Source organism: Ochotona curzoniae, unplaced genomic scaffold (genome assembly GCF_017591425.1).
Source record: "Ochotona curzoniae isolate NIBS_2020 unplaced genomic scaffold, NIBS_Ocur_1.0 contig_430, whole genome shotgun sequence".
Taxonomy (NCBI): domain Eukaryota; kingdom Metazoa; phylum Chordata; class Mammalia; order Lagomorpha; family Ochotonidae; genus Ochotona; species Ochotona curzoniae.
This window is the reverse complement of record NW_024466219.1, coordinates 2,049,381-2,065,598: the sequence shown is the minus strand read 5'-3', so window position 1 is coordinate 2,065,598 and position 16,218 is coordinate 2,049,381. Positions and strand designations below refer to the sequence as shown.

Here is a 16,218-nt window from a genome sequence, read left to right as displayed (position 1 = left end):
ACATTGTCCAAAACAACACGCCATTTCTATTTTTGATTCTTCCTGGATTATGGTTCAAGATCAAACTGTTGTCATCCTTACAAGTTACTTCTAAATGAGAAAGATAGAGGGATTGTTTCAATATTCCTAGTATATGTGTAAGCTGATTAAGTCATTTTGTCACAGGGTGTGTGTACCCTTCCTGGCCAGAAAAGCTGACATGCTTCATGGTTTTTGAGTTCTGAGAGCATCTGTTCTCATTTATTCAGCCATCTTTGATTTTCACTTTCGTGATCTGATCGAAAAGTGATGAGTAATAAAAATATTAGTGATGTAACCACACAGAAACCACTGAAATGCTATTCTATCTAATTAGGGTAGCTTTGGCTCACATCAGCACACTAGAGCTCACTCTGGACATTTGAACTCCACATCCGTGAAGGCATGCTGGAGCGTCAGAGAGGCTCCGCCAGGGAGATTCAGACCACAGAACTGGCAGAAAACAGGCTGTGCATTCAGGACCAAGTCCTCTGACACTCAACTACCGGAAGCTAGCAGCACGCCGCTGCGTAATCTCTTTAAATCGCGCTCCCATTACAACATGACAGTTACACCACATCTGAAATATCCACCACAGGAAAGCAGCTGGGGCAGTATGAATTCACACTGCAGTTAGTATCTGACACGACAGGCGCAGGGCCAAGCTTCCCACACGTATGCCACCTTAATTCCTAAGACACAATAAAGTATAGAAGACGTCTGGTAAACACTCGGGCGTACCTCAGATCAGCGACACCTACGCTCACTAACGCACCCAACACATTAAGCATGCAGTTTATGACAATCTCTAAATCACAATGTTCCCTTTATGCTCCTGAAGTCTCAAATGACACTTAGTTTTTACAGACAGACACTGATACCCAGAACTTTATTTCATTTTTTTAGAGTTCACTTTAGTAGAGTATATAACAGGTAGATGCTACTGATAATTTATGATGTATGACAATTACCTTATCTAGTAATTACAATAAAATTATAAAAGTAGTTCAATTTAGTTTCAAGCTAAAAATTCCAACTCTGAGCCAGAAGTAACACTCAGAGTTTTTTTTGGAAATCAAAAGAAAACAAACTGTCTTGGCAGTGCGCGCTGCCGTGCTGGAGCAGAGTAGGGACTCCTTAAACGTGCTCTTTACGCTCTCCCCAAATAGTGAAAGATTCACATTTACTTGAAATTTACCTACTCTCCTACTAGTGCTTTGAGTACAATTCCTTCATGAACTGTTATTTATCAGCAAAAATTTTAAAGAAATCATTAAAGCGCAATGCAATATATACAATAGGAAGTAATTACTAAAAATAGAAAAATGGAAATTACTAAACTTGTATGATTCCTTTTTCTTAAATTTATAACCTTTTCCATGAAAATAGAATCTACTGGCAAATGAAAGAAAACAAGCAACTGTTTCTGCTGACTAATAACTTTGAATCAATTATTAATATGTCTTTAAATGTTGATGATTTTGAGCTACAGATGGAATATGACCAGAAACTGAGTGCAAGTCAGTGTTCAGCGGTACCTTGAATGGAAAGGAAGTAGCTTTTCTGTGCCTTTCCCTCCACGTTTGAAGCAATGCAGGTGTAATTCCCACTGTCTGAAGGCTGAGACCGGGAAATCTGAAGTTTTCCACCTCCAGACAAAATATGAACTTCAAGTGAATCAAAATTTTCTACAAGTTGAAAAAAAGTGGAACAAGACATGTAAAAGCTTTCGTCCTTAACATCACCGTTACCCATCATAAAATGTGATGTTCTCTGTGAAAGATTTTTTAAAAGATCTCTCTTTGTACTTAAAAAAAAAAATTATTCCTCTGAAAGAGAAAGGGAGAGTGTGATGTGCATGAAGTGGTTCACTCCCCAAGTATCTGCGACCCTGGACGCAGGGCCGGGCCGAGGCCACAAGCAGCGTTTAATACAGCTCTCCTGCGCTGGAGGCAGGACACAGCCCTGTGAGCCAACATCCTGGCATTCCCCAGGCTCAGCAGGAGCAGGAAGCTGTTCATGGACAGTGGAGTTGTGACCTCAAGTCATATGCTTAACTGCAGGATGCTGCTGTGAAGTGGAGGATCAACAGCCGTGCCAAACACACAAGCTTGGACTTTAACTGTAAAAACACAGCGGAATGGAGAGGGAGAAAGAAATGGAGAGGAGGGGGAGAGATCACTTCATAAACCATAGGTATATCAGTGTGTGAAACTTCTTGGACAGTACACAGCTGTGAGCCTAATCCTGAAGATGTCTCGTGCACACACCGAGTGGCGAAGAGGGAAGAACGCACGGCTGTCGTACCTATAGGCCGGTCGTTCTTCAGCCACACTACGGCGGGAGGTGGGATTCCAGTGGCACCACACGTCAAGGTCACGGGATTGCTGATGGTCTCCACAACCACTTCTCTCTCAGGTCCTTCGATGCTGGGTGGTACTAGAGAGACAAGGAAATCAGGTGTCCTCAAGAAGCCAATTCAGGAGACTGCCTTAATTTGCATATCCGAGGGAGAAGGAGTTGTGCTAGAGGCATATGCTCACCATAAACATTGAGGTGGAAATTTTTATCATCTCGTCCTGCTACATTTGTAGCTCTACATACATATTGGCCTGTGTCAGACACCTAGAAGAAAAAGATGCCATTGTATGCGCTCCCCAGAGTGACGGATGACCAAGTGCACTGCTCGGGAGTAGATAACTCACCGGCCGTGGTTCATGCTCATGCTCAGATACCCCAGTTCCAACTGCCTTCCGTAAGCCTGGCATCTACACACTGCAGTGTGGGGAGTCTGCCACTTCCAGGGATCCCCCAGACCATCCCAGGAGTCCTGACACCAAATAAAACCAAAGACGCACCTCGGCCTTCTTGATGTGCAGTATCTTTCTGTCAGCTAGAAGCTGTACATGCCGAGATGCGGCCACCATCCGCCCACTCTTGTACCACGTGATGAGAGGAGGTGGGACAGCGTTGGACTCGCACTCCAGGGACACAGAGTTCCCCTCCCTCACCGTCACTGTGGAAAGAGCGTCTCGGCCGTGGTCCTTAATGCTCGGGGGCACTGAGGGGAGGAAACAGGACATGAAGGTGCGCAGTGGGGACCACCGCAAAGCAGCTCAGACAAAGGATTGCAGCAGAGGAAATACGCACCATACACAGTCAGAGAAACTTTCTTCTTGCTTTCGCCAGCAGGGTTGATAGCAACACAAGTATATTCACCACCGTCAGAAACCTTGGCTCGAACAATCTGCAGTGTGCGACCACCTGTGGGAGGCACAACGCCCAGTGAAGACGGGGCAGAGTTCTAACAACTGCTCCTCACTAAGACAAAGGCAAAGCACACCGTGTCCACACAGCAGTCTTACATAACAACACTCGTATTTAAATGGAAACAGCTCCAGCTGCTTTGCTGGAGCTTTTATTTCTGACTGCTTCCTCATGAAGGGATTAATAAATCTTTTCTCTTAAGTAACCATAGACAATGAAACAATTTGATCAAGGTTCTAGTGAACAAACAGTAATTATACTATAGGTGAATTATGTTAACTAGTATTTTATGAGTTGAAACTTATGACAGTATTTATCACGCAATCACTCACCCACTCCCCCATCATCCATTCATTGTACCAATTTGTGTCTGGACATCTATTTACCCACCCACGCACTCAACAGTCCAGTTTATCACTGACTCTCAAAGATCTTTAGGACTGATTAAAAACTACCAATGGATTTACTCAATAACTGTACTATTTACTTTATACCACTTGGAATTATTAAGCTGTTCTGTTCCTAAATATGACAATGTGCCAAAGGAGATACTATTACTGCACATTCCCACCAAAATCACAAAAGTCCATATACTCGCACTTTAATGATCACCAATGGGCAAATACAGGCAATGATTGTGAACACGTAAGATCAGCTAGGCTAAAGTTGGGGCAGAAACTAGTTTAAAATGCCATTCATAATAAAATAAAGGAAAGTTAGCTTAGCCCATGTTACAGTAATCACTTCCTTACCAGGCACGACCAGCACATTTGTGTTTGGCTTGATGGGTTGTTCATTCCTGAGCCAGGTGAGATCGGGCGGTGGAAAACCAGCGACCTCACAGGTCAAAGAGATGAAATTGTTCATCACAACAGTGAGATTTTCAGGGTTAGGACCGATGACACTTGGAGGAACTACATGGTACATGGTAAATACAGTACAAGTGAATCTGAGGATATCAGTAACAGATATTCCAATTTAGCAAACACAATCCGACTACTAAAAGCACTGAGCTCACTCTTTATCCATTTAACAATTCCACTGCAAGTGTACTCATTCATAAACATGGACTGATTGCTTACTGTATCCTAGACAGTGTACCAGGTGGTTAGAGCAATGCAAAAAAGGACAACTGCGCAAATGGAATTCATTGTATGCTAAAGACATCCAGCTAGCAGTATTGAACAGTTCTGAATATTTCACATACTCGATCTCACTGAATCTTCATTCACCTTTCTGAGAAGTTACCAACTTGCTCAGGGACCGCCAGCTAGTTACAGAAGAGACAGGTTCAAGAGCTGAGCAGCCTGGCTCTGGATCCGTATCCTCACCGACCCCTCTGCACTGCCTACTAACCACAAAGGTGATGAGTGCTGACCAGAAGGGTTGGGTGACAACAAGGAACTACCCTAGCAGGGATAAAGTGACAAGAACAAAGATACTTAAAAATCTGACCAAGAAATGAGTTTATCTTCCAGAAATAAGGAAGAGCATCAAGTAAGGCTCAGAGAGCAAAAGGGCATGCTTTGAAAATGTCGAAGTGCAGAAAGCAAGGTGGTGATGGGGAGGCAGAGCATCGGAGGGCTGAACAAGGAGAAGATGCTCTAAGGCTTCCAAGTGGCATTAAACAGTCCAGGGAATGGGAAGCAGAAACACATTGCAATCAAAAATCCATTCAAAAGACACCACTGTGGGTACAGCAGACAGCTGGGCCTAGGATGGTATCAGAAAATTATTAACCAGGGTGGTGGTAGAGTGTGTGTGTGTGTGTGTGTGTGTGTGTGTGTGTGTGTGTGTGTGTAGGGGGTTTCCGAGTCCTCAGGACTCACAGTTATGGAGCAGGGTTTAGCAAGAGAGAAGAGTCAGAGGTCACACCCATTCTTCCATACTGAACAATGCGTAGACAACAGTACCCTTCACCAAGACCAAGAACTTTGGAGGAGGACCAGATCTGGGGGAGGTTACATGTTCAGTTTTATATTCACTGTGTGAGAGCGCTCATCTCATATCTGTGACAAAGAAGATGGCTATGTGGACAGAAAGATCCACGGCTCTGGCTGCAGATAAAAATCTGGAAACTACACAAAGGCAATGACTGAAACTGGGGAACGCAGGGAATGTCTTAGAACAAGAAGGGCAGAGAACCACCCAGAGGCTATGGAGCTGTGAAGTCAAAGCTGGGCAGACGGACAGGAGAGGCAAGGCCTAAACAAGGGCTGTGGAGTCATGGGAGTTATGGAGCCATAGGAGGGGAGTTTGGGAGATAGGGACCAAGCATGTCAAATGCTCAGATGGAAGAAGAGGGAGCATGACGAGCGACTGTGGGGCTGACCAGTCACTCAGAGGCAGCTTCATCGGAAGTGGATGCAGGGCTGTGGGAGATGCAAAGAGAAAACCGAGATTCTGTTCAGCTTTGAACGTGGAGGGGGCTGGGCATGCAGGTGGGAAGACGTGTTCAGCCCAAGGAGACCCTGGGAAGGAGCATCAAGAAGAGTATCAACATTCAAGAGAATGCGAGAAGGCACAGGCAGGATCTAGAGTCTGCTCAGCTCTGGCCTCTGGGGGACCAGGGCTTCTCTCTTGCCGGACAGAAGCAAGAGCAGGAAGAGAACTGGGAAGCAAGCTCAATTGCACAGCAGGATGCAGAGGTGGCTTCTGCGCTTTACCTTCTCTTTTCCCTGTAAAACACTGGGTGAGGAGCCTGAGAAAAAACGAGAGATGGCTCTTAAGGACTGAAGTTTTACACTCTCCCAGCCATTTTGCAAGTGGAAGCCTTAACACCGAGTATGGCTGTACTGGGACATGGGGTCTCTACCGAAGTAATTAAAGTCAAAATAAGGCCCTAAGGGTGGAACCCCACACCTTAAGATCTGTCCTTTGGCAGGGTGCAGAGAACTGAGGCTTTCTCCCACTTTCTCTCCCTTCACCTCCCCAACAGTGTGCTCAGAAAGGACACACAGGACAAAGCAGCTGCTTGTAAGCCAAGTGGAAAGCCCCCTATTGCTTTCTGGCCTCTTGGCTAGGATCAAGTGCAGGACAAGCCCTCTCCAGAAACCAAACCCCACTGGCGCCTTGATTCCTGCCACATTAGCCATGGTGACTCCTTATGACAGATCATGCACACCCCGTCAGAGGCAATGTGGCATTAGGACAGGAGATGAAGGAGTGAGAGCCACAAAGGGGCAGAGACAAGAGCAGTTATTGCAGGCAATATGCAGGACCCAGCAGAGGCTGGTACTATGGATTTAGACACCAACACTTCTTTGCCCCGACTGCCTCTAGTCACAGCAAGCCCTCTACCTTCGTGCAGGCATGAGATAGATGTGGAAATCAGCAGGAGGCAACAGAGGAAGCAGCTAAGCATCAAACCTTGATGGTCAGGTTGGCTGGGCAAAACTGGGCTTTGCACCTGCCAGCTGTGTCATCTGGGATTTGCATGCATATTTGTTTTGCTCATGTTAAAGGAATCTCTTGTAATAATTTTTATCAACTCCAATTTGATATTCTGCTGGCAGTTGTGTCTTCCCAAAATAAAGCTACCTCTCTGGGGGTAAAGAGCTAAGTGTGTTTTCCCCAAAACAAAAGTACATGGGGAGAGTCCAGCACGAACAAGAACGTAAAGGTTGTAAAGCGATTATTAACTCCATACAGGGAACTCTTCTCCAGGGAGCTTGTTGGGTAGTGGAGCCCTCCATCTCAGGAAGTGCATAAATTCCTACAAGCAGAAGATCTAACTGCACATCAACTTGTCATCTTGGAGTTTCCGATTCTTACCCTCATTTAACACATATACGAGTGTCAATGCACTCAAGGGAGTACAACTACATAAAGTCTACCTCTGGAAGGTCTATACCTCATAAATCCTCCCAGCTATGGTGGAAAAACAGAAGAGAGGTGACTGGACACAAGGCTCACACACAGCTCGAGTCAAAAACTAGAAAGCAAGCCTGTATAATCCAAGGCATGGCTTCCCTGCCTGCTCAAACACACAGTTGCAGACATTTCTGGCACTCTGCTCTTACCATGGACATTGAGGTTAAAATATTTTTTGGCAGTTCCGGCTGTGTTCTCAGCGACACACATGTACCTGCCGATATCCGCTATCTGAGTATTTTCAATCTAAAGGAAAGATGAAGATCAACTGAAGTTTTTTTTATAATGCAATTTGACGCATCTGTTGGTATTTCTAGAATAAATAACACATACCCCTCCTAGTACATATCAGGCCTATACAAGAGCATCCTGTTTGTATATAATAATGTTGATGCTGGTTTTCATTAGGTAGGGGAAATCCTTATAAATTAAGATAAAGTCAACTTTACACACATTTGTGTATATGACCAGCTACAAAAGGCCCTAGATCATCCTCCCACATCCTTGTCAGGGCTCCAATCATGTGACTGCCAAGGGGTCCCATCAAGAGGAGGGGAAGAGGCATGGATGTGTGTTGGCCATGGGCTGGCTCTGGTCAATGCAACTTGGGAAGGAGGTAGCCAACAGGACCATTCCCAAACCTGGGCTAAGCACTCTTGCTTGCGCCTTTGGAATTCTGCCACTGCCATGTGAGGAAGCCAAGACCAACCTGCTGGAATGTACTAATACAAGGTGCGGAAACAGCCCAGTCCCGGCCTCTGTGGCTCCTGTTCGCAGGAACCCACCGCCAGCAGAACCACTTACACAACCTGCAGCGCCCTGAGTAAGAGCAACCACGTGGGAGGCACCACAAGCTGGGCAGGAGACTTGGAAGCCCAACAAATGCCTACTGTTTTGACTCATTGGAGTCGTGGCTTCCTGTGCAGTATCAGCCAATAGATGGTTGTGTTTACAGTTTATTTTGCAGAAATTTCTATATATCTAAATGTTGCTGGCCCTGAACAAAAATCACTAATAGGAGTAAGGGCAGAAGGATTCACTTGCAATTTCCAGGTGTATTCTGGCAGAACTGTTACTGATCACCTCCACTATCAATAGATCATATCAAATGTCTTTGTAGACCCATGATTTACAAGTATTTTCTTAACTAACTACAACTATTTTTCAATGTAAAACAGTTACTACAGGATACACAGTCAGTAATGAATTTTCACTTTTACCTGTAGAATTCTTCCATTAGACAGGAATTTGTGACGATCGTCTAGAGGCAGAGGTTGGCCATCCTTGTGCCAGGAAATCCTTGGCACTGGGCTGCCACTGGGCAGGCACTCCATGCGCCCGCTCCTGTTGGTCAGCACAGTGACCTCTTCGGGGAGATCGCTGCTGGCTCCCTTGATAACGGGGGGCACTAATAAATGATTGCAATAAACAGATAAGGACAGGCAACAGGTCTTTCCTGAATTATCCTGGAGTTCTGACAGCTTTAACAAGTTTATGATGATAACACAGAAGCACAACTTAGAGGACAAAACTACACTCCTCTGGTAACATCTGGCACTAACACGGGGGTGTGTAGAGACAGTGTTTGGGGGGATCTCCCCCCCACCTCGAAGTTCTGACGGAATCCCACCCAAGCTCAGCCTCAGCTCTTCCCCCACAGCCCTGTCCACTGCGCCCTCTGGGATTTTAGGCAAACATCTCAGAAGCATTTGGATAAAATGGCTATATTGTCACACAAGTTACATCCTATGAAGTGTGTCTGAAATCTTATATTTCATCTTATTTGGAAGCAAAATGCCTGGGCTCTTCAGAATATGCCCCCAGCCTCCACCACAGCGGGAGAGCGGTGAGAAACACACACTCCCAGGCCCCTCTCAGACGTCCTCATCAGGCATCGACAAGAATCCGTGCTCTGACCGTCTCTCCACGTGGCACTTACGTACACACAAGTTTGAGAATTCCTACTCTAGGTCTTCCCACATAATCATCCTTGCTTAAAATAAAACTGTTATCAGCTATGAAAAATTCCCATACTATCCACTAACCAAAAAAATGCATTTGTACTCTTCTCCACAGGGCTGTTTCACTCCTCCGGGGCTGCGATGGACAGAGGGGGCTGAGCTGGGACCAAAGCCAGCATCCAGGAATGCAATCCAACTTCCCATGAGTGTCAGGAGCCCACTACTGCAGCCAACAATGCTGCAGTCCAGGGTCTGTGTGGCAGCAACTGAGCACAGCACCCTGACACTAGCTGGCAGCAACTTAACTACTGGGCTAAATGTCAGGCAGAGTTCACAGAATTTAAAAAAAAGAAATGTTCATAAACTAGGAATGCATTTGCTAACTGCTTTTGTAAAGGCAGAAATCGATTTCCACAGCTATTAATCATTGTCCTATTTGGAGCTTACTCGTCCCACCCTCTGTCTTCAGCAATCAGTAAAGAGTGTGTTTATGATGTAGGTGATTTCAAGCAAATAAACTAAAAATCTTTTAGGAAAATAATCAACATCACAAATCACATGGTGGAATTGCAGTGTTGCTTTGAGTGCATAATTTTACATAAAAACTTGAGCGCTTTTGACTGCGCTTTGGATAACATAAAATTATATTATTTGAAGTGATGCTTGGTTGAAAATAAATTTAAGCTTCAGATTAAATGAGGCCATTAATAGAGCACACACACAAATCAGGCAAGAACTGAACCACTTGGCGCTCCAGGCCGTGCACTCCGGCCAGGAAGCCTTGTGTCCAGCCCCATTCCCCACTTCAACACTTCTTAGGGACGCCTGGGCCTTGGATGTGAAGAGAGTGCACTGTGAACAGTGGCTGGAGCCAGCTAATTTCCCTTGCTCTGCACCAACCTTACACTCCAAACTCATACCCAACATTGCTTCTAGCTTCTCCCCAGGTAAACTAACATCTCAAAGGCCTGGACATGCCCTCTGGGCCACCCAGCCCATCGTCCATTTTAGTCCAGAATTTCTGCACTTCCTAACTCCAGCTCTTATCACTCACTCTGAACTCAATTCTTTCCCAGCTGAGGTCAAACTAAGCCACATGGCCCAGGAGATGTGTCCTTCCATCCCGCTCTGATGAACTGGCCCTGCAGCCCCTCAATGACCAGTCACACCTGAGACCTCTTGGCATGAACACATCCTCCCTTTGCAGGGTTCTCAGTTGCCTGGAGAATGACCTAGGTTTACGGTCCTTAGCTGTTTCTAGGGAGCTTGGCTCAGTGCTGGCACTTTGCTGCAGGCATCTGCCAAATAAATGAGTGTGGAACTGCAGCGTCTTCCCTCGTCCCCCTCTTCCTGGATAATCTTATGCAAGTGTGAGTTCCTCAAAAGTGCTTCTGAATGAAAGGTTGAAGAATACACAAGAGCACAGACTGCTCACCGAGGATGCGGACATCGTACTGGAGGGAGTCCTGCCCGGCCTCGTTCACAGCCACACACGTGTATCTCCCCGCGTCGCCCACAGCAGCCCGGGGGATCTGCAGCACACGCCCTCCTGGAAACAGACCCCAGAGCCATTACCTCTTTCAGTGTTGGTGTGAGCACGGCCCTCTGCAGGGACCCAAGTCTTCAGGCCCACTGACTTCCTCACATGATCCTTGGGACTCCGATTTCTCTAGGTGTTTGGTTATAGGCCCTGATACCACCTTTCATAATGAGCACCGAGTTAGTTTACACAAGTGGCCCTCTGACTCCATCTCAGGAACGGCCCTCTGACCATGCTCTCCCTGGAATGCTGCTGCAGTTCAGGGACGTGTTGCTCTAGCTTTGAGCATTTTGGGTAGTTTCTATATTGCTCCTGCAAGCACTCTTTTGAGAAAGAAATACACAGAAATAAGAAAAGACGATCTTGAAAGAACTATAATATATATTTTTAACTTCTCATGTTGTTTCCATTTTGAACATAACAAGTCACAATAATTGTATAAAAACTTCCACCCATGCTTGCTAATTACTTAGCTACTCCAGTGCTCAGTCTGCCTCTGTCATATGCATATCATCTTTGAATCACGTGAGGATGAGTCGGGAACATGGTACCCTATCAAGCCTGCATATTCATACAGCCATTAATTCCTAAGATCCAGAACAATCCCATATGTATCCACAATAGAATGATTAAATGTCAGGAGGCGTGTACTACAGCCACACTGAAGCCATGTCAGGAGCCATGGACTAGAGCCACACTGAAGCCATTTTGAATATAGAACTATGGGCCAGTGGAAAACCCCCTGTTGGCTAGATGCTTGGGAAAGAAGTTATGAAACTAATCACACGCTTAGCTTCAATTGTTTCTAGCAACTGTTTCAGAATGTGATTTATGCTGTACCTGCCGACATCCTGTTACTGATTACCTATGCTATTGTTGATATGCTGGTTACTATTGTTGATATGGTGGCTGCTCAAGAACAATCAGTCTTAAGACCATGGCTTGTGTCCCAGTTTCTCCTTTCCTCCCTGAGCCTTAGTTACTGAAGAATATAAAAACCCTCAATTAAAATCAATAAACTGACAGCTTGATCAGACATCCTGTCTTGCTGTCCATTCTTCGTGTCTTTTGTCCCCCATTCTCTCCTAGGTTGGTTGCAACCCCCATTGACTGTCCTGCTGGATGGGACAATTAAAAGCGTGGCATTTAAGTGATACAAAACTACTACTCAATTCCTGGCCCACATTCAAATCTCGTTAATGTTGAAATAATGTCTTATTTTATTGCCATTTTTCCCCCAAAGCCAGGCTAGTTTAGGATCACATTATATCCAGTATCATATCTACTTAGTCTCTTAAATTTTTCTTTTTGTTTTTTAAGACATTTTTTCATTTAATTGAGAGCAAATTCACATACATTTATTTAACATGCTGGCATTAAGCATGTAATTTAATGAATCTTGACGAACCCTGAATATCTAAATGCTTGCTAAAATTAAATAGCAGCCTAGAAAATGTTGTTGTCTTGTGACAATTTAGGCCTACCAATAAGCCATGCCACCATAACAAAAATAATTGAAACTAGTGATCTTTGCTGTTTATTTATAAATGTATTTGATAAACTAAGTAGTAACTATTTGCAATGATATATCAGGATAGTATCAGTAATGCAAAGAAGTCTGGCAGTCTCACCGCACTGGAGAAGCGAAGGCCATGGCAGAGTGGGCACTGGGGAACCTCACTGCGTCTCCTGGCCCACCCACACATGCCTCCCTCTGTTCCTTTGCAGCACCCGAGGACCAGTGGCATTCGGCAGCCTTGGTCTGCCACATGACATCTAACCACTCTGTTCGATGAGGAGACACACCCCTGGCAGGTCCCGAGCATCACCCTGCTGCTGACGCCTTTACCTGGTAAGATCAACACTTTATCACTGGAGGTCAGAGGATGGCCATCTTTGTACCATGTCAGAGTGGGTGGTGGGGCAGCATTTGTCTCGCAGTAAAGAGAAATTGGGTTGTTGAGGATCACGTCTTTGGCTTCACCACTCCTACCCGTGTCCAGCATGTTGCCTATTTCCCAGAGTTTCTGGAAACTTGGAGGAACTACGAGAGAAAAGCATGGAATCTGGGTCACGTGCAAAGGCCAGCATCAGACTATGAAACTAAGTTTGTGACTGAAATTTGACAACAGTGATTCCTTGCTGTACATATTAGATAACACACAAATACTTGCAAGGACCTACATAGCACCAGCTCCAAACCCTGGACACACAGACCCTGGAGCAGGTTCCCAGGTGGAGCTGAGGGTGCCTGCATAGCACCAGCTCCAGACCCTGGGCACGCAGACCCTGGAGCAGGTTCCCAGGTGGAGCACGGGTGCTGTGGTCACACTTCACTGTGCCTGTCAACAGGCTTGGGCACACAGGTAACAGAGGGGCCACTGTAGGAGAAGCAGAGACTGTCACAAAACACTGGCTTTGCTGAGAGCACTTCTCAGTGTTCTAAGAAAGCTGGACAAGTTGTAGAATCAGCATTAAAAAGCTCAGCAGGAAGAATGACGTTCGCACACATTGCAGAGCATAAATACGAACTAGCTGGCAGGCGGCTTGCCTGAACATGATAAGCACCAAAAGTATATAACATCTGATCTAGAATTTGTCCTGTGCACCTTAGGAAAAATCACAGACAGATACGTATTTTATATATTAACGTGTTTAATACAGCATTGTTTATGAGTAGGGGAAGCTTGGAAACAACCAGGCATTCAACTAGAGGTCTGGCTGCCTAAGTATTTGGACACTTAACTAATGAAACCTCACAGTTGTTACAAATGAAGTTGAGTATTTGGCAACCTTAAGGGTAACACTTTGCACCATGACAAATGCAACTATCACTTCTAAGTTGTTTTTCTAAACAGCTTTAAACATTCTGCATCATTTAGCACTCATAAAGTAAGCAAAAGGAGGCTTAAAATATTTAGGTAACTTGCCTAAGTCGCAGAACTTGTAGGAACTGTAAACATAATTGGATCCAAGTCTGAGCACTCTGCATTCCGTACTTAAGTACCTTCCTGCCTTCTATGTAAATACCCCTCAGAAAATTTCATGACTTAATATTAGAGAAAAGATGAGGAAATAGAGGTCTGTGCTATGGTCCCAACCTTGTAAATGACGGATATGTTTAGGTTCACCAGAAAGAAACACAGACAATAAAATAACCCCGAACAAAGGGATTCATCTTTGATTTCTCAAGTCCAAACTTTCAATAATGATTTTATAAACTCTTTACAGAGATAAACCCAGTCACTGCCTCCCATTGCTTTGGCGGATGGATACATCGACATGACAGGCGGTCAGTGTGTATTACCTTGTATATTCACATCAAAGTCCAGCTCATCATCACCTGCGATGTTGGATGCTACACAGGTGTAGCGCCCGGTGTCTGATATCTGAGCTTCCTTTATTTGGAGCCTGTGTCCGTTAGCACCGATGGTCACGTGATCATCTGGCTTCAGGGCCTGTGATTTGATGACAGCAATGTCAGCCTCAAGGATTCCCGTAAATCCTCTAAGACAATGCCTTCATGATTATTATACGAAGATCAAATGCCATCCGAAACAATCAAGACGGCAGGTCATTCTGTCCTTGTGCTAAACTGTATGAGAACTGTAACTGCAATGACTGAGGGGGACGCTCAGATGTGGGTGATGCTTTCATTGAGTTCAAGTACACTTTTAGGGTAAAAATTATGTTACTGGATACTCATTTATCTATGTGAAAAAAAATTCCAGTTGATATCATATTGTATTTATAAAGAGACCTTTTATCAAAATTTGTAGAAAATGCCAGAATTTCTTAAACAAGAAATGGTATTAGCATAATATGATTATAGTCCATAGTTCCTATCATTCAGGAAATCATGATTTCATAAGTGAATAATTTTAACCTACAGATATTCACATGTTGTTTTAGTTCATTTATTTGAAAGACAGCAGGAGAGAGTGCTCCTGTCCTCTACCTCACTTCCTAAATGTTACCAGGGCCAGGGCTGGTCAGGGCAGGCCAGGGCGGGCCAGGGCTGGTCAGAGCTGGTCAGGGCGGGTCAGGGCGGGCCAGGGCTGGTCAGGGCGGGCCAGGGCGGGCCAGGGCGGGCCAGGGCTGGTCAGGGTGGGCCAGGGCGGGCCAGGGCGGGTCAGGGCTGGTCAGGGCAGGCCAGGGCGGGTCAGGGCTGGTCAGGGCGGGCCAAGGCGGGCCAGGGCGGGTCAGAGCTGGTCAGGGCGGGCCAGGGCTGGCTGAGGGCTGAGGTTGTAAGGCAGGAATTCACCCAGGTCTCCCACAAGGGGGCAGAAATCCAGTTAGTTAAGCCCTCTCACTGCTCCTACATGTGCCTCAGGGAGGTGGCTGGAGCCAAGTTTTAAGTTCCGGCATGTGGATATGCTAAATGCTAGGCTACATGCTGACTCTTGCGGTCTGTTGCGTTAAAACCATCACTCACTTACGGATCTCTGCATTCTGATATCTGCATTGCCCACACGTAGAACGCTGCTGTTTCTATCCACAGTAAACTCCCTCATGCCTTGAAGTTTGCAGCCTCACTTTGCCCTCTCATCGGAAGCCACCTTCCCTCACGGCTGCTGGCGGTTTCGATGCCCACAGACAACCACTGACCTCCCACACCTCCTCTGCAAGCATTTCATCTTACTGCTGCCTGACCTCTTAGTCACCCGTACCTGCACCTCTGCATGGTCTCGGGCTCAAGTTCTGGCTCTCTGACCACCACCTCCTAACCTTCCCACATCCCCCAAATACCTCACACCCTGCTGAGCCCGTGATCTTGTCAGCCTTCTGGGTTCTCCTCCCGACTTCCACTCTGCTGACCCTGGGGGGCGGGGAAGGGCAGCAACAGCCCCTTCTCTTCCTGGATTCCACTCTGCTGCAGGCAGCCGTCTCTGCAGCCTGAGACCCATGCCCACTGCAGGACCGCCCTGCAGCCACATCCTCTCTCACCCACATCTCCATCATCTTCCCTTATTCCATTGGACAGCCATTCCTGCTGCAGCCCACACCCACACTTTCTATCGCCATTCACTGTCAAGTGATTTTAAAGTGCTTTCTGCATTTGCTGACCCCAGCTTCTTTCATCTTTTCCTGAAACTACTCCAGATGTTACTGTGTATTCTTGACCAAAAAGACTGCCAAGGTTACCAATGATGCTGTGTCACTCCTAAGTCTTTATCTTGCCAGCAGCACGTGTCTGACACATTTTTATCTGACTCTGCTGGGATTTCCCTCCCTGCCCTCCGACCTCTCAGTGAGGAAGTAGCTCAGCGCTTACTCTTGTGCCTCTTCTCTGCCACCCAACGTCATTCTCCTAAAAATGTCATGCAAAATCACAGCTGCTTCACTTCCCTTTACTCCCCACTCCCTGTGCCACCTTGGTCCAAGGGACCACGATGCCTCTTCTGGGCCACTACAGCAACCTCAAAGTTGGACTCTTTCTCCCTCAAGGATAGCAGCGTTTTACTTCCATTAACACCTTACACTGCATGTCATATCAATCATGTCACATCATATCATATCAAAATGTTCAAAACTCCCAGGTGGCCTCTCGTCATCACA

General features: G+C 45.9%; 1 protein-coding gene across 1 annotated transcript in view; it reads right to left on the bottom strand.

Annotated features, from left to right (window-relative positions):
* HMCN1 (hemicentin 1) overlaps positions 1-16,218 on the bottom strand; it is a 350,746-nt gene that overhangs the window by 85,273 nt on the left and 249,255 nt on the right. Inside the window, exons 53-63 of the mRNA XM_040985773.1 lie at positions 13,967-14,117; positions 12,509-12,703; positions 10,555-10,668; positions 8,379-8,566; positions 7,308-7,404; positions 4,038-4,199; positions 3,169-3,282; positions 2,877-3,079; positions 2,562-2,643; positions 2,326-2,457; positions 1,557-1,706 (exon numbers count right to left, since the gene is read on the bottom strand). Of these exons, the coding sequence (XP_040841707.1) occupies positions 1,557-1,706; positions 2,326-2,457; positions 2,562-2,643; positions 2,877-3,079; positions 3,169-3,282; positions 4,038-4,199; positions 7,308-7,404; positions 8,379-8,566; positions 10,555-10,668; positions 12,509-12,703; positions 13,967-14,117 (1,588 nt within the window). The remainder of the gene's footprint in view (positions 1-1,556; positions 1,707-2,325; positions 2,458-2,561; positions 2,644-2,876; positions 3,080-3,168; positions 3,283-4,037; positions 4,200-7,307; positions 7,405-8,378; positions 8,567-10,554; positions 10,669-12,508; positions 12,704-13,966; positions 14,118-16,218) is intronic.